At 42.5% G+C, this 19,137-nt stretch overlaps 1 protein-coding gene across 1 annotated transcript; it reads right to left on the bottom strand.

Moving 5' to 3' along the window:
- Positions 1-11,698: 11,698 nt before the first annotated feature.
- LOC118086231 (phospholipase A2 inhibitor gamma subunit B-like) lies at positions 11,699-18,832 on the bottom strand. The gene is made up of 5 exons (XM_088671336.1): positions 18,787-18,832; positions 15,931-16,047; positions 13,966-14,118; positions 13,065-13,202; positions 11,699-11,907 (listed from the first exon to the last, which is right to left on the bottom strand). The coding sequence occupies exons 1-5, from the start codon at positions 18,830-18,832 to the stop codon at positions 11,699-11,701; spliced, it is 663 nt and encodes a 220-aa protein (XP_088527462.1).
- Between the last annotated feature and the right edge of the window lie 305 nt (positions 18,833-19,137).

Genomic DNA, 19,137 nt, shown 5'->3' with positions numbered 1-19,137 from the left:
GGCGATGGTAAGGGGAGAGCCAGAGAAACTGTGTCCAAGGTGAATTGAATACCCTGGCTGAAAGGACCTGAAACAACAGTGGGGGGGACCCAGTCAGCTGACCTGGGTAAAATGCCCAGAGGATCTTGAAGAAGTTCCTCTGGGCGGCTCCCAACAGGATATTAAAAACACGATAAAACATCAAACATTAAAACTTCCCTAAACAGGGCTGCCTTCAGATATCTTCTAAAAGTCAGATAGTTGTTTATTTTCTTGACATCTGATGGGAGGGCGTTCCACAGGCTGGGTGCCACCACCAAGAAGGCCCTCTGCCTGGTTCCCTGGAACCTCACTTCTCGCAGGGAGGGAACTGCCAGAAGGCCCTTGGAGCTGGACCTCAGTGTCTGGGCAGAACAATGGGGGTGGAGACACTCCTGCAGGTATACTGGGCCAAGGTCATTTAGGGCTTTAAAGGTCAGCACCAACACTTTGAATTGTGCTTGGAAACACACTGGGAGCCAATGTATATCTTTCAGGACCGGCGTTATATGATCTCGGCAGCCGTTCCCAGGCACCAATCTAGCTGCCGCATTCTGGATTATTTGTAGTTTCCAGGTCACCTTCAAAGGTAGCCCCAAACTATTCGGTTTACAAACTCTGCAAAACCAGAAGTAGTGTCCTGCTTTGCGAACTTTACCTCGGTCTAAGAACGGAAGCTGAAGGGTGGAAGCCAGTGGCAGCGGGAGGCCTTATTAGGGAAAGCACACCTCGGTTTAAGAGAGGTTTTGGTTTAAAAACGGACTTCCAGAACGGATTAAGTTCATAAACCGAGGTACCACTGTACTGAGTGATGGGGGAGATCTGTCCATTTCAGTTTCTCTCATTTTTTCCAATCCTGAATTTGGTCCCCCACATTTTAATATTATTATTTATTAAATTTGTATGGCATCCGATACCCGCAGGTCTCAGGGCAGTGACAACATAAAATCACAATATAAAGTCAGTCAGTCAGTCAATGTTTATTACAGCAAACAGCCAGCATATCAAACCAGAAATTCTGCATAATTCTCTACATAAACAATAAAAATGACTGATATGGGGTTTTAACAGTCAATATACTAATTAAATGTACAGTACTTAAAATACAGGTCCAGAGGAATAAAACACCATAAAAAAACAAGAGATTTAACTAAAAGCTGTAGCAGCAATATCATCGTCGGAGGGCAGGACAAATTGTAATATGTTATTCAATAAAAGAGATTTACGTTTTTTAAGAGCTAAGGTGCAAAATTTGGCCACAGCGTAGGATACTGAGCTCACTATATAAAAACACAAAATACATTATAAAAACAAAATCAGCCCCAAAACTACCACCACCACCACCCCCTTTCCACATCAGTGTATGTTTTTTTGAAAAGTCCTCATGGAAACCCACCAGCATTTTAGTGCGAATTTCTCCCGATATAAACATGTTTCTCTGCAGTTTTTCTGAATGTACACCTTTTTGCAAAGCAAATTTCCTATAATACAATGTCTCTTGGGAACAACAGCTTGCATGGTTTCTTGCCAGAGACGGATAACTGTGGAAGATGGATTTGTGTTCATAGGAACCATAGGCAGCAGGAAGCACCATCAAAGCATTCTTGACATATGCCTGTCAAGCCTCTGCTTAAAGACCTCCAGAGAAGGAGACTCCACCACACTCCTTGGTAGCAAATTCCACTGCCGAACAGCTCTTACTGTCAGGAAGTTCTTCCTAATGTTTAGGTGGAATCTTCTTTCTTGAAGTTTGAATCCATTGCTCCGTGTCTGCTTCTCTGGAGCAGCAGAAAACAACCTTTCTCCCTCCTCCATATGACATCCTTTCATATATTTGAACATGGCTATCATACCACCCCTTAACCTTCTCTTCTCCAGGCTAAACATACCCACCTCCCTAAGCCGTTCCTCATAAGGCATCGTTTCCAGGCCTTTGACCATTTTGGTTGCCCTCTTCTGGACACGTTCCAGCTTGTCAGTATCCTTCTTGAACTGTGGTGCCCAGAACTGGACACAGTACTCCAGGTGAGGTCTGACCAGAGCAGAATACAGTGGTACTATTACTTCCCTAGATCTATATGCTATACTCCTATTGATGCAGCCCAGAATTGCATTGGCTTTTTTAGCTGCTGCATCACACTGCTGACCCACAAACTTGACATGAGAAGCAGGTTTTTTCCAGGCCTTCCTGAGGACAGCCGGGGGGGGGGGGGGAAGCTGAAGGCTTTTTTTTTTTTTTTTTTTTTTTGCATGCCAGCCCCAGAAGTTACAAACATCCAGTTACTGAATAGTATGTTGCACTAAGGCTGAAACTCTGTTTGAAAGTGTTTTTTAAATTGAATTTGTTATTATATATTATAAGCCGCATGATGCTAAGAGAGCTTCTAAACAGTTTACAAAAACATACAACAGAACATTAAAATGATTGCTAAAACACAGTTAAAAGCAGGTATTTAAGAGTATTCAAAAGATGATTCAAGTCAGCAGTGGTTAAAAGGAAGTTCAGCCTACCTCTCAACAGCAGATGTATAAGCCTTTAAGATTCCATGACTTCAAAGGGGACAGAAGCATTATCATCTTGACTTCTATTAGCAAACACCCCTGAGATTCCATAGAAGCCAGAGGTGATTCCAAATTCTACTCTCAAATCTAAAGAATTTATTTCCTCCTTGTTCACAGCAGCCAAGCTAGTTATTGCCCAGCAACGGAAGGAAGCTTCTAATAGACCAATTGAGGCTTAGGTTAACCATATCTGGAACATATCTCTATCAGAACACCTCACATGTAGAGCGGCCAAAGGCATTTCCAAAAAAGATACATTTGGCACTATTTTGACTTCTTCTTTTCCTTTTATTATTAATGAAAAAGTTTTAATGCCATCAACATTGGAAGAATGCTTATGAACAGGATATATTGATTAAAAACCTTTAATGAGCCACTGTGGGAGTTAGAATCATAGCATTGTAGAGCTGGAAGGGACCCATGGGTCATCTAGCCCAACCCCCTGCAATGCAGAAATCTCAGCAAAAGCATCCATGACAAATGGCCATCCAATCTCTGCTTAAAAACATCAGTGAAAGTAGAGTTAGATATCAACTGAAAACACTAAATGAGCCAACATGGCAGTAATGTATCATTCAGTGGGTTTTTTCCTGGGGGGACGCAGGGGTACACATACCCCTAAAGATTTTAAGAATCTAACAGGAGAAGAAACTAAAAATTATTAAGTTTCTTCTCTAGCATGGTGAATTGTCAGGTCCTTTGCTACCCCCCCCCCCCATGGCAGCCTATAATTTGGTGATTTTCTTGAGTCAAAATGAGAGTACCCCTAAACATTTTTAGAGGGGAAAGCACTGGTATAATTAATGCTTTTTGTGATCATTTTGTAGTATTGTAGCAATGGACAAAGCTGGATTACAACCTTTAACTTTGTTTGAAGTTTTAAAATTTTAAAAAAGCAGAAGCAGCCAAACCTTTGAACCCTGAGCCCCAAGCTAATAATTTGCCTGATATGGTATGACTGCTCCAGAAAAGTACATTGTTGTTTAGCGCTTCTTATCAATGGGATCGCTCTTCCATTGAAATCATTCTATGCCTACCGGTATTCACTAGATGACACTGTCATGGACTGTAATGGTGGCATACAATTAATCCAGAATCTGGCAGCTAGACCTGGTGACTGGGAGTGGCTGCTGAAACCATATAACACCGGTCCTGAAAGACCTACATTGGCTCCCAGTACATTTCCGAGCACAATTCAAAGTGTTGGTGCTGACCTTTAAAGCCCTAAACGGCCTCAACCCAGTATACCAGAAGGAGCATCTCCACCCCCATCTTCCATCCCGGACACTGAGGTCCAAGGGCCTTCTGGCAGTTCCCTCCCTACGAGAATTGAAGCTACAGGGAACTGGCAGAGGGCCTTCTTGGCAGTGGCACCCGCCCTGTGGAATGCCCTCCCATCAGATGTCAAAGAGAAAAACAACTATCTGACTTTTAGAAGACATCTGAAGGCAGCCCTGTAGGGACGTTTTTAATGTTTGATGTTTTATCATGTTTTTAATATTCTGTTGGGGGTCTCCCAGAGTGGCTCGGGAAACCCAGCCACATGGGCAGGGTATAAAGAAATAAATTATTATTAGTAGTAGTAGTAGTAGTAGTATCATTATTATGATGGTATTTTTTAAGATTTAAAATAAGCTTTATTTCTTATTAAAACATTCACAAATCATAACAAATGCACACATGGATATAGCAAAGCATATCAAAGCATATCAAACTCCATCCAAATATAAAGGAACACAAAAAACTAACAAGGAAAGAAGAAGAGAGAAAGCAACAACAACAAAACAGAAAAAAAGGAAAAGGAAAAGGAAAAAGGAAAAAAGAAAAAGAACAACTTCCAATCATTTTAATACCGCTTCCCTTTTCAAATATGTTACATTCACTTAGCTTCTTCCTTATTTAATATAATTAAAGTATCTCTTTTAAATACCCTCACTCTGTATTTATTTTCTTGTGAGTCTCAGTCTAAGCAAATCACCAGTTTCGCATTTATACCTTCTTTACACAGATATTCTTCCACATACCTCCATTCCTCTTTTAGTTTATGTTTTGAGCTATTCCTAATTACCACCATCATTCTTGCTAAATTCATGAATTCAACCAGCTTAACATGCCACTCGTGGATTGACGGGATTTTGTCCCCCTTCCAATTTTGGGCCAATAGCATTCTGGCTGCTGCACACGCATACAGGAGGATATTTTTTCTGTCATTTGGGATATTATCAGGTATTAAACTTAATAAAAAAAATCTCTGCTTTTTTCTCGAAGGTCATTTTCAGCATTTTCTTAAATTTTTCATAAATTTCTGACCAAAATCTGAAAACCTTAGGTCATTTCCACCAACAATGGATATAATTACCTATTTTTTCTTTACACTTCCAACATTTATCCGAATTATTCTTACAGATTTTTGCTAATTTTTCTGGCGTCAAATGCCATCTATATGTCAATTTCATCATGTTTTCCCTGATTCCCATACATGCTGTAAATTTCATATCCACCCTCCACAATTTGTCCCATTGTTTCCTATTAATTATTCTGCCAAAATCTTGTGCCCATCTTATCATCACATTTTTTACTTCCTCGTCCTTCATATCCCATTCTAAAAAGAATTTATATATTTTGGTCAATGGTTTCACCGAATTCTCTATCAATAACTCTTGCAATTTAGATTTATTTTCTGAAAATCCTATTACTTTATGTTTATAAAATAAACTTTGTATTTGATGATAATGTAGCCGGCTCATGCAATACTGTTCTATCTGTTGGTATGGCTTTAACACTAATTGCTCATTTTATTTTACTACCGGTAATAGATCTTTATAGGTTAGCTATTTTCCCCCTTTGGGCTCTCCATTCATTGCTGTCATCTCCAGCGGTGAGATCTACCATGGTATATTTGGCTCGAATAAATTCTTATACGCCCCTTTCCTTTATAATCCCCTTTCCTTTTAATAGATATGCGTGCCAGCCGCCTACATTTCTGAAACCCTCCAATTCTAATAAATCCCAGTCCTCGAGCAAAAACCAATCTTTCATCCAACAAAAACATGCCGCTGCGTGGTATAATTTCAAATTTGGAACCCCCCGACCACCCCTTTGTTTTGTATCCGTTAATAGTCTAAACTGTATTCTAGCCTTTTTCCTTGCCAAATGAATTTGCTTAAAATCCCTTCTCCAAATCTCAAATGTTTCTTTTTTAATCCTAATGGGCAGCATTTGAAATATAAATAAAATCTTGGGTAATACCATCATTTTTATTGCCGCTAATCTTCCCAAAAACGTCAAATTTAGTCCTTTCCATCTCTCTAAAATCTTCCTTAATATTTGTCCAAATTTTAGCATAATTATTATCATAGATTAACATTATTTGGGGTTACCATTATTCCTAAATATCTCACTTTATTCACTATCTCCCATTCTGTAATTCCTTTTAATTTACTTACTTCCTCTTTTCTCATATTTTTGACAATTATTTTAGTTTTCCTTCCATTAACTTTAAATTCTGCTACTTCTTCATATTTTGATAATTTATCTTTCAGCTTAACTATTGTTTCCACTGGTTCCTCCATCATTATTATAATGTCATCTGCAAAAGCCCTCCCTACTGAAATTCCCTTAATCTCCTCATCCTTTTTAATATCCTGTAATAAAAATTCCAACGATAAGATGAACAATAGTGGAGACAGTGGGCATCCTTGGCGAGTACCTTTAGATATCTCGAATTCTTCTGAAAGAAGAATTTATAATTAATCTGGCCGTTTGTTTGTTTGTTTGTTTGTTATAGATTGCTTTTACTCCTTCCAAAAATATACCCCTTACCCCTATTTTCTTCAATGCTTTCTTCAAGAATCCCCAGGCCAGATTGTCAAATGCTTTCTCCACATCGAGAAAGATGAATGCTGCCCTTTTACTCAGGTTCCAATCAATATATTCCAATAAATTCAAAAAGATTCTCATATAGTTAAACATCTTTCTCTTTGACAGAAACCCCTGTTGCTCCTGTCCTATGATCCTATTTAAAACCCCTTTTATTCTATTGGCCAAAATTTCTGCAAAGATTTTATAATCTATATTGAGGAGAGAGATTGGTCTAAAGTTTCCTACTTCTACATTTCCTTCTTTGTCTTTTGGGATTAAAATTATATATGCTTCCTGCCATGTTTTGGGCATTATCCAATCTTCCAAAATTTTATTTACTAATTTTCGATATATCACAACCAATTCATCCTTAAATAATTTATAATGTCAGCCAGGAAGGCCGTCCGTTCCTGCTGTCTTCCCCATTTTAAGTTTGGCAATAGCTGTATAGATTTCTTGTTTTGACACCAATTTATTTAACAAATCTTTCTCCTCTGAATTAACTTGCTTTGCTTTGTGTTTATTAAAATAACCTTCTAATTTATTTTCATTTACTTCTTTCTCCTTATATAATTTCTTATAAAATTTCACAAAACATCTTTGTATATCTTCCGGATTTGTCCACTTCTTCTCTCCCTCCTTAATTGATGTAACTATCCTTTCACTTTGTCTTTTCCTCAATTGCCACGCCAGCATTTTTCCTGTTTTCCCCCCATATTCAAATGTTCTTTGTTTGGCCCATTTAATTTTATTTTCAATTTCTTCATCCATCAAATTTTTAAAATTATTTTGTAGAATTTTAATTTGTGTTGCTAAATTTGCATCCTTTGGATTCTTCCCTAACTCTTTCTCCTTCAACTCTATCTCTTTTTTCCCAATCTTTCTCCTTTTTCCCTTCTAAGTCTACTCTTTTGTTGGATATACATTCCTCTGATATAGGCTTTGCTCAAATCCCAGGCTGTAGTTAAGTCCATCTCTTCCAAGACATTATTCTGGAAGAATTCCTTCAACAAATCTCTCACTTTAGCTACAAACAATTCATCACCCAAAATTCTTTCATCTAGACGCCATCTTCAAATTTGTCCATAGCTCTTTTTAATTCTTGTCATAATTGGATTGTGTTCTGTTATAGACTTTGCCATGATTTCACATTTTTTTATTAATGGATTAGCCCATGGCAAGTTGGCCAGCCAGTTCCTCCTGCATTTTCTTAATATCTTGTCTTTTCTTCTCTTCATTTTCTTGTGTTTTCTTTGATTCCTTGCCATCAGCTATCAGCCTTCCTCTTTGGCGCTTAGGTCCTTCATTGTCTTCTCCATTTCTTTATTCTTACCATATAGATCTTTTATCTGGCCTGTCATCTCCAAAATTATTTTCGAGTTGTTCTCCAATTTGGCCTTCACCGAATCTCATTTATCATTCAGAGATTTATTCATTTCCGTTATCAATTCTTTAATATCAGCCAAGTTGTCATGATCATTTTCTGTCAACTGTCTTCTTGTTGATAGAGCTTGCGCACTTCTGGATCCCATATTATTCAAATTAAATTATGTCCAATCTTAATTGCCAAACAATTGCTGAGGTTCAGGTTTATAATTAGCCCTTCTTTCTTTACCCGGGAGTTCCCTTTATTGAATGTCTATCGTATCATCAGCGCATATTCCTATACCCAATAAAAATCAGAGATCAAATATACAGCCAGTCTCAAGTAAAAAGTCCTGAAATCACTTCCTGCTGGTTGTTAAATTTATTCAGTGGTGTTACTTATTGTCCACTAGATGTCGCCACTCGCTGCACCGCTGAATCTCCCTTTATCCCCACTTCCACGACAGAAATAAGTGTCTCTGCTTGACTCAGCTTAAAATAAGTCCTCCATTTTCTCGTCACCCTCCTTCGTGTTCTTTTCTCAGGGATTCCCCCCTTGTCTTCTCTTGTAATCTCTCTGATATCCTTCTCTCTCCGTTCTTTAGACTTCCCGATCGCTTAGAAATATGGTTCTGCTCTGCTCTTATTCCCGCTCCACTTCTTCCCCCCCCCTCCTCCTCCTCCTCTCTTCTCCGCTCCTCTTTCTTCACTTTCTTTAGTTTCCCTCTGCTGTATCGTCAGTGATATGCTCTCTTTTGTCTTTATTTCACCACCCCACAAGCAGTCTTTTAGAAGCAGTTCTCTCTCACAATATAAAATGATTCTCTGACTTCGCTCCCCTCCCCCTGTTCTCCACGTTTCTTCAAATAAAATCCTCTGGTTCTTTCACGGGGGAGGTAACTTCTTTCTTTCAGCCCCCTTAGTCAAAGGGTCCCAGGTGCTTACCGAAGCAGGTTCTCGGGCGTCGAGACAGTATGTACTCGTTATAGTTTGCGTAGGCTCCACCATTTGCCGGTGCCAGCACGGAGTTCTGCCTTTTTTCGACGCTTTTTTCCTTCTGGCGAAAGCTTCGTACTTTCGCCTTTCGGGGGGGGGGTGTTTCCAGACACCAACTGCCCCCCTTCATTTACCACCGTCTATCTCCCCCCTCTGTCCGCGGAGCTCCGATTTTTGCGACTTGCTCCTAGCGCAAGTCCTATCATCGTCGTCATCATCATCATCTCCTGGAGGAGTCGTGCATTATCCATCCATCGTAACTTCTAGTGTTGCATGTGGGGCTCTCCTTGAAGGTGCTTTTCAAACTGAAGCCAATACTGAACACAGCTCACTGAGACGACTTGCTTGAAGCATGCTAATGCTATTAAAAGAACTCCTTTGGCTTCCAGTCCAAAATATAGGGGATAACTCTGAAAGACCGAAATGAAGTGTGAGGCAACTTTGTCCCTCCATGATGCTGAAAGGCAACTCTCATCAGCCCTGGCAAACATAGCCAAAGTCTAGGGATACAGGGAGCTATAGCTAAGTGACATATGGAGAGCCAAAGCTTTTCCACACCTGCCCTAATCAGCTTGGAGTATCTAAAGTAGGGGAGGGGGGAATCTTTTTCAGCCCAACAGCTGGAATACCTTCTGAGCCGACCTTTCGGGGACTCCTGCGAGTGGGGGGGTGAGGCCAGAGGGAAAACTGTGCAGAACCATGAATGCAAATTCCACCTTTGCCAAGTAAACATTCACCCCACTCTTTCCTCCACCCAAACTAGGGATGGGAAGATCAGCCAAGATCGGTTATCTCCCTTTCTTGCTTTCCCAGTCTTAAATGCAGTTCACATTTCTGCGGCAGATTTCCCTTTTTTAAAAGCACTCTTTGTAATCTTTTGCATTTGGGGGCAGAATCTAATAAGCACACTTTTGCAGCGCCGTCTTAAGCACCCCTGTCGCCATGGTGCGCCGGATCTCTCCGGCGCCCTTCCGCCCCGTTTCCCAACGCGGTGGGCGGGTGGGCGCGGCGCTGCTGCGCGGCGGGCGGGCGGGCAGACAAAGCACGATCTCTCCGGCGCCCTCCCGCCCCGTTTCCCAGCGCGGTGGGCAGGTGGGCGCCACACGCAGCTGCACAGCGGACCGGCCGGCCAACAGGCGGGCGCAGCTCGTGGCGCCCTCCTGGCGGGCCGGCGCCATGGTGCCCTGCGCCACCGGGGGTCTACGATAAGCCGGCCCTGCACTTTTGTACGCAGTTGAAACTAATGTACACATTTTTGAAGTAATTTCCCCTAATATGATGTCTTTTTATCTTGTGAACCGTCCTGAGACCCGCGGGCATAGGACAGTGTAAGGGTGACTCCCTACAGGGAGCCAGCCCCCATCATCCTAACGTCCACCTCGCCCAAGCACAGGGAGCAGCAGTGGGTCTGAAGCAGCCAGGGGGGAGGGGAGAGACTCGGAGGGAGAGAGAAGCCAGCTTGCGGAATGATGGGAAAGCTCAGGGGAGGAGAGATGCAAGGGCTCAAGGATGCTGGAGAGCCCTTCCACTCCCTTGAGCAGGTGGAGGCTAAGAGGGCATTGCTCCTTCCGGCGCAAGAGTTAAGGAGAGCACCGCGACGCAGGTCAAGGGGGAGGCATTTTGGGGTACCCAGACCACTTTGCTGGCGTAGAAACAGATGTACGCCATTGCCGGATTCTGATTCGGACTGAGAGGTCATGTTTTAAGTTGTCTCTGCACTGTAAATACTTTGCACAATAAAAATCTTTAAAGACAAACTGGACTCAAGCGGAGCTACTCTAGAGTAGCCACGACGACCCTCTGACAGACAGTATACAAATTTAACGATTAAAAATAATAATAATAATTTTGTTTTCTGCGAGCACAGGATGCTGGATGAGATGAGCCCCTGAGCTAATGCAACAGGGCTTGCCCTCTGTTCTTAACCCCTTCTTTCCCTCCTTCCCTCCCTCTCATTTTCCATTTATTAAAATCTTGAAAGGGGTTAAAAGTGGATCAAATTGAGCCCGAAGGACTTCCCCACCACAAAACCTTTTTGAAGGCTGATTCTGAAACATCGCTGCCAGCCCGCTTCATTGACAACCACTTCAGAATCCAAGGTGGTCTGTGAATACCCACAAAGTCCTTCTACCGAGGTTCCATAGAGAGCATTCTTACATACTATATCTGTGCTTGGTTTTCCAGCTTGCACAATCATGGATAGGAAAGTGCTCCAGAAGGTCATAACCACAGCCAGAAAGATTATCGGTCATCCTCTCCCATCTCTGGAAGAACTATACAATTCCTGTTGCCTTAAAAAAAGCAAATAATATTTTACAGGATTCATCTCATCCTGGATATAGTCTTTTTGCACCGTTGCCTTCGGGCAAGAGATACAGAATAATTAAATCAAGAACAAATAGATAAAAAAACAGCTATAACCATCTTAAATGCTGCAACTAAATAATATGATCTTGGGGAGTTGTGGTGGGTGTGTGTGTATGTATGTGTGTGGCTGTAATTGCGTTTTTGTTTTGTTTTTATGGGGTGGCATTCAATTTCATTGTACTATCTACAATGACAATAAAGTATCTATCTACTGTAAGTGGGGGTATTTGCTCCTGCCTTGTTCAAAGTAAATATATAGCCTTATTGCTTGGACCTCGAACCTATGAAATGCAATAGGACAGAATGCTTCGCTGCATAGCTTCCTTACACAAAATACATTTTTTTACGTATAAAGGAGAAGAAAACCCCCCAACTCCAATTGCAATTGATTTCAACCTGAGGTTTATTTTCACTCAGTGAAGCAGAGAAAATCCATCTGGAAGGCCCAACTGAGGTGGGAATAAGTTGCCTATAGATAGATGGAAGGCTTGATTGAAGGCAGAGCTGATACAATCCCATGCAGGTCCCTTTACATGAGGATCTTCAAGAGCAGGAGGAGCCCAGAGAAGGTTGGTAGGAGAAGGCCAGAGCATCGAGATCCCCGAGAAACCTCTGGAATGCATGTTGCCCTCATAATCATATCAGAATGTTGCAAAATGGGACTGCGGCCACTTCTTATTGAGGAACAGACAGACTTAGTAGTACAGCCTTTCATGGTTCTGTCCACACTGTTAGTTGCTGGAAATGGAAGAGAAGAGAGGGGATTATGGGAACCATATTGGCATTCAGCTATTCTCCAAATTGCTCGTTTTTCCTGGATAGTGGAGCTCGATGATGGTCCAGTGTAAGGATGAGCAAATCTGTCCATCTCAGTTTCTCATTTTTCCAGTCTTAAATTCAGTTCTCCACATTTGCACATCAGATTGCTATTTTCCCCATGAAATAATCCCCATGAAAACTCATTACCATTTCAGTCTTTCCTCCAATATACACTGGGTTGTAGCCAAATGTTGCCAAATATACACCTTTCTATATTTTGAAAATTTACCCAATAGAATGCATTTTGTATGTGATTTTTACTAATGTGCATATTTCTTCTTGCATGGTTTACCCCCAATAAATGCATTTTCCTAGACATTCCCGGGTTGGGGAACAGCATAGCAAAAATTAGCACAATGCAAATTTCGGCAGGCAGCTTTCTAGCAACATGCAACCAAAGCATTTATGTGAGAAACAGCTGAAAGAAGAAGCCTGTGTGATTTAACTCAGAAGATAAGAGGTAGGTATTTTTTTATTTTTTAAAAAAACCCACATCTTATGGAAGTGAATAGTGACAGTCTGCTTGTTCCTCCCTACTCAGCATGGCTCAGATTATATGTGGTGATTATATGTGATGATATCGTCTTCCAAAGCAACTACTCTATTCCGAACTTAAAAATGGAAAGCATAATGCTGGTGGTCTACAAAAGAGGTTTAAAGACTGTCTCAAGGCAAATCTAGAAATATGTAGTATGAACACTGACAACTGGGAAACACTGGCCTGCGAGCGCTCCAGTTGGAGAACAGCCTTTACCAAAGGTGTCATGGGCTTTGAAGATGCTCAAACTCAGGACGCAAGGGAGAAACGTGCTAAGAGGAAGGCACGCTTGGCAAATCCACACCGTGATCAACTCCTGCCCGGAAACCAATGTCCCCACTGTGGAAGGACGTGAGGATCCAGAATTGGCCTCCACAGTCACTTACGGACTCATTGTTAAAACCGTGTTTATGGAAGGCAATCTTACTCGGCTACGAGTGGTCGCCAAAGAAGAAGAAGATGATGATGATACGTAACCTAGAAAATAGGTGGGGAGGATGTGGGCTTCAAGGGACGCAATGTCTGGGGCAGCGCTTACCGGCATGTGAATGCGAAGAAACGTCAAAGCAGTACACGTTGTGTCCTGTACAGTTCACCATCTCTTCTTTGCACGTGTCTGACCACACATGGCAGGCAGGGCACTGCTTTCCGTTCATTCTGGTTTCAATTGGTGGAACTGAAAGCAAGGTGTGGAAATGCTTAAGGATTTGGAGGAGGCAGCTCGGTTGTTTACAGCTGTGGACAGGACCAGCCCAAGACGTTTCGGCACCTTACGGGGAGCCACAAAATGGCGTACCCATCCCCACCAGGGAATATCTAGATCGGGAACAGGGGGGGGGAGGAAGATCTACATTGGGTTTTGCTGCCCCTGTGAATCCCATTGACCGAGGCGGTTGATTCACGTTTCCTCATGGACAGCCCGGCCCTGGTTGTAGAGGGAGGGCATGCTGCCTGACCAAACTCTTTCAGTCTTCAGCCATCTACCATTTGCCAACCTTCCTGCTTACACCCAGTAGGTGGAACTGGCTGTGGCAGCTTCCTCCTCCTTATTCTCAGCGTTGCCGCTTGTAGAACTCAGCAGTGAGAAGGAACAGGACCATAACTCTCTGCTTTCCACTCCCCGCAGGTCCCAAGCGGCACCGGCCACTACTAGGCCAAAGCACGGCTAATTATATCTACCTTCAAGGATGGGATATATTCATGGGGAAGGCAGCCAGTAGCTTTGAAGGTTAAAGGCCACTTCCACAGTTACAGACCATACAGCAAGAATCAGATACTTAGGGGCACCGGCTTGCCCCTGCGATTGAGGGGGCCAGGGCTGCATGACATGCTCATGTCACATGTGTACACCTGGCTTCAGGGAACAGGTGGAAGGAAGGACATGGCGAGGGAAGAAGACTGGGGAGAGGAGCAAGCCCTCAACCGCATTGTATACCTACATTTGGATTCAATTTTTTTGCATAAACCTTCGATGCAGCAGTACACAATTGTCCTCATGGCTCTTCCAGGTCCAAAGTACAACTCAATGGCGGAACTGGTACAGATGTCAGCAGTTGCACAGTCTTTCTCTATAGTATGTTCAGTTTTTCCGTCTGCAATGGAAGACGGGGGGGAGGGAGATTGTTAATTTAATTTTATAACCTTTGCTTCCCACCTTTCCTCCTAGGAATGCATGTCTGCTGACATGGTTCACCCCATTCCATCCTCAGGATTGGTTAGTCTGTGAGATTGGGCCAAGGTCATCCAATCAGCTTCAACCATCTCCCCAGCCATAATCCAGCACCTTAAACCAGCATGCCAGACTGGCTTCCATTTTGTTCAGTCATCAAGATAACGAACAGGGTTGTGTTTGGGAGGATGATATAAAGATTAGGAATGGGTGGATATGTCAATTTTGGCTTTTCTCCCTTTTCCGAATCTTATTCAGTTCTCCACATTTCTACATCAGAGAACGATATGTCTTCCAAATGTAGCATGTTGTTTTATATTTTCCCAAAGGAGTAGAAATTGTTCTGGCCAATTCACAATAAAACACACAATTGATTTTTCAGTATTTTTCCCCTTTAGTTCTTCAGATTTCTTAATCTGAGGCAGGGTGGGGGTAGAGAAGGGGAAATAGTTTAACAACTCCTACAAATGATCCCAGAGTTAGTCCATTCCTTAAAACAAGGGCAGACGAGTACAGTCACCTTGAGATATTGTGGACCACAGTTCCCTGTCAGCTATTGGCTATTGTGGCTGGTGCTGATGGGAGCTGTTGTCCAAAATATTGGTTTGTTTGTTTGTTTGTTTGTTTGTTTGTGGGAATGGGTGATGGGCTGATAGGAGTGGTAAACCTGTTGATGGCTGTTAACGACTGCTGATGACTGCAATAGGTCCTGCGGGGGGAAAGCAAGGGCAAGGCGCTAAAGAAAGCTTGATCATGCATAATGAGATAAGAATCCTAGGTCTTTGTTCATCCCAGGTGGCTCCATGGTTTTAAGTTTGGTAATGAGTTCAAATTCAGCAACTTCTCTTTCCAGTCTGTTTCTGAAATTTTTCTGTAATAAAACAGCTGCTTTGAGATCTTGTATAGAATGTCCTAGGAGATTGATTGATTCATTGATTGATTGATTGATTGCAAAGACCTATACAGCCGTCAGAAGACATCACATTGCTCATGGCTGCCTGCAAGGCTGTAGTCTGGGTTTGGCAAAGCTAGGAAAATCATGTGACATTATTGATCCTTATGAAAATTCTTTTGATAGTATTGTCTATTTCTCCAGCATAGTCCTACGCGGTATTGAATCTTGTCTGTTAGTCACTTCAGGATGTGACTGGATTTGAGGAACTGGCTATTTATTATGCATATTGGTGATGAAGCCTAATCTTCCTCAAACCAATGTCTGATCCAATCTGGGTGCTGTAAGGCACCTTCTATTCCTCATTTTCTAAGAGGCCGCCTGCTCCATTTGTTGCTTGGAATCTGGTAGCAATGGGTTCTTGCGGCACCCTGTAGGGTAGCATCAAACCCACTGAAACCCACTATTGAAGCAGAGCAGTTACACTTCATTGGCCCTTAAATCATCTTAGTCTGTGTCAGACTGAAGGCATGATTCAATTAGTTTGTCCCCTGGGATGGTTTGCTAGAGATAATTAACAAGGCGGAGGGCCCATACAATACTAGTAGTAAGTGACCTTGACTGATCCTGTCCTTTGCCCTCTGCCATCCCAAAAAAGGCCATAGCTTAGTGTTAGAACACCTGCTGTGGATGCAGAACATCCCAGGTTCAATCCCTGCCATCTCCGGGTAAGACTGGGAGAGGGATTCCCTGTCTGAGGTCATGGGACCAGCCAGCATAGACAGTACTGAGCCAAATGTAGCGATGATCTGACTCCTCTTCCGCTTCAATAATCCCACTCACCCACAGTATTTTCAGTGTATGCGGTCATGCAGGTGTTTTTCCCCAGAGGGCAGGTTTTCTTAGGTCCGGTACAGTGGATGCCATCGCTTGAACAAATCTCACACTCTAAAGAAGCACCTGGAAGAAGGAAAAGAAGGAGGCTGGGAGGCCATTTTTTTAAGGACTCACCCTATTCAGTTGATTGTACTTTATTTCAAACCTCCTTCATTGGAGGTTTTTTAGCAGAGGTTGGCTGGTCATCTGTCATGGGTGCTTTGGTTGAGATCCCTGCATTGCAGGGGATTGGACTGGATGGCCCTCAGGGTCCCTTCCAACTCTACAATTCAATGATACTATTATTCATGTTGTGTTTTAAATCATTGTAACCCCAATTAGAAATAACCCCAGAACTGGCCTTACTAAACATCTTCCAAGACAATAATGCTCACCTACACCACAAAGAACTCATAACCCACTTACTCTCAGCAACCAGAAACACCATAACCAGACACTGGCGAGACCTGTCAGGAGTAAGCATGGACCAATGGTACCAAATAGTATGGGAAACAGCCTTACTAGAAAAATTAACCAATAAGCTGAAACTGACATGGGGACAAATAGAAGAAGACGGCTTCACCCTGGTATGGCTCCCCTTTATCACATACACAGCCCAACAAGACAATGACAAAAATCCACCAACAGCATACAAATCAATATGGCTAACCTGATCCAAAACACGCACCCACACCCACTCACACACGAAACAAAGAACACCACAGCCAACCACAAATGAACAATCATACCCTAGGCCAACTCCAACATCTCTCACCACCAAAAAACCCCCACATATACTAAGCAAAATAGAAACACTGTCACCTGACCCCACCCCCACCCATCTTTCCCCCATCTACCTCTTTTCCCCTTTTCTTCCCAATGTCTCAACAAATGAAACTGATCTGTAAAAATGTTACGAGAGACATTGCACACACTTTTGTAAATCAAGAAAATCTTTCATAATAAAAAGAAAATCATTGTAACCTGCCCTGTAACCTTGGTGTGAAGGGGAGGAAGTAAACGAAATAATAACAACAACAACAGCAGCAGCAGCAGCAGCAATAATAATTTTGTTCCCATCTTCTGAAACTCCTTGACTATTCATCTTAGGGAACTGTGTTCATTATACTGGAATTTTTCATTGTGCAAATTGTATTCTCTGATCCATGTTGTTGATAAAATACATTTAATAAAATGAAAACACAATATGAAAATCAGTGAAAACCATTTCTTTTTGTCGTTGAGCATCTACCTGTCTTGAGAGGCAATGGAGTGTACCTTCAGGGGTGAGGTCAAACCAGTAGAGAATCACAGCACTTGCTGGGGCTGCAGAGACTGGTAACTCCTGGGCTGCCCAGGCAATAAGATCCCCCTCTCGGCCTCACTGATGTGTGGTCCAAAGGAAATCAAAGGGGATCTTATCTGGCACCAGCTTGGCTGTAGGAATTGCCAGAAGGAGGCGTACAAAACACCTTCCAACTGTCTTAGGAACTCCATTTGGAATGTGTTGTAGGGCTTACTGGTTATTTCTTCTCCCAAAAATATCCCTCAATTTACAATCAAAAGATAGGGTAAAATGGTGAGTCTACAGCATACCCTCCAACATTTATCCAATGAAAATAGGGACGTCCCATTTCATGATGATATTTTTTACTATTTAGTAGCACTCTGGGCAGCTTCCAACATATATAAAAACGTAATCAAAAATTAAACATTTAAATAAATAAAAAACACTTCCCTATAAAGGATTGCCTTCAGGTGGCTCAAGCGTTGGATAACTCTATTACCCTCCAACATTTCTCCAATGAAAATAGGGACATCCTAAAGAAAAGCGGGACATTCTGGGATCAAATCAGAAACCAAGACGGCTTCTCTAAATCTGGGACTGTGCCTGGAAAATAGGGACACTTGGAGGGTCTGCCACAGCATATGAAAAATTTGTACAATGAAGAAGAAGAAGAAGAAGAAGAAGAAGAAGAAGAAGAAGAAGAAGAAGAAGAAGAAGAAGAAGAAGAAGAAGAAGAAGAGAGAGGAGGAGGAGGAGGAGGAGGAGGAGGAGGAGGAGGAGGAGGAGGAGGAGGAGGAGGAGGAGGAGGAGGAGTTTGGATTTGATATCCCGCTTTATCACTACCCGAAGGAGTCTCAAAGCGGCCAACAATCTCCTTTCCCCTCCTCCCCCACAACAGACACCCTGTGAGGTGAGTGGGGCTGAGAGACTTCAAAGAAGTGTGGCTAGCCCAAGGTCACCCAGCAGCTGCATGTGGAGGTGCACCTCCGCAGTGCATCTCTGCAGGAAGGGAAGTGCACACATTTTTCAGAAAACAGTGCACAGCAATAATGTATAAATTAACATGCTATATTCAGGTAGGTAGCCGTGTTGGTCTAATGCAGTTGAAATAATTAAAAAGGTGTCCAGTAGCACCTTAGAGACCAACGATATCTGAAGAAGTGTGCATGCACACGAAAGCTTATACAGTACCGAGAACAAACTTAGTTGGTCTCTAAGGTGCTACTGGACTCTTATTTATTCATTTTAACATGCTATGTACAGGCAAGCGAAAATGTGACCTATTAGATTGAAGCTGTTGGAAAATGTGCAATTTGCACCTCTTTTTTCAACAATATCATGCTCCTTGGTTTCTTTAGTTTAAAAATTGCTCGCAACAATTGCTTTCCACACTATTTCTTTTAAAAATTCAAATCTAAAAGTATTACAAAAGACCTTGCGTCTTATGCCCCTACCAGTCTCGTGAAACCAGCTTGCATCTGACCCCAGCTACCCAAGTGGAATAAATCTCCAGTGAGTGAGCTGCCCTTTCTTACCTGTTGTAAGGAGGGCAAAAAAGAAGAATTCCAGGACATTCTGCATGGTGATGGGAAATCCAGAGAAGTTGCCACCAAGGTGAATCAAAAACTGGCACTCAGAGGAGCTTGCCTGGCTGCCCAGAGCAGCACAGGAATGGCCCAGAGAGTGCACAGGCAGGCGGGCTCCTAGCCACACTGAGCCAGAGTGGAGAGGTGTGATTTTTGCGCACACACCCCTGGGGCCTGAATCCTTGGCAGGGGCCAACCAGGTCAACTTCTACGGTATGTAGGCACCTGTTGATAAGTGGATGTTGCGTTCAGGTACACGCCATCAGCAGGAATAACCAAACAGCTGAAGAGATGGGTTGA

Source organism: Zootoca vivipara, chromosome 6, assembly GCF_965207765.1.
Source record: "Zootoca vivipara chromosome 6, rZooViv2.hap1.1, whole genome shotgun sequence".
Classification (NCBI taxonomy): Eukaryota; Metazoa; Chordata; class Lepidosauria; order Squamata; family Lacertidae; genus Zootoca; species Zootoca vivipara.
Note: the sequence above shows the minus strand (reverse complement) of the source record. Positions and strands in the feature narration are given on the sequence as shown.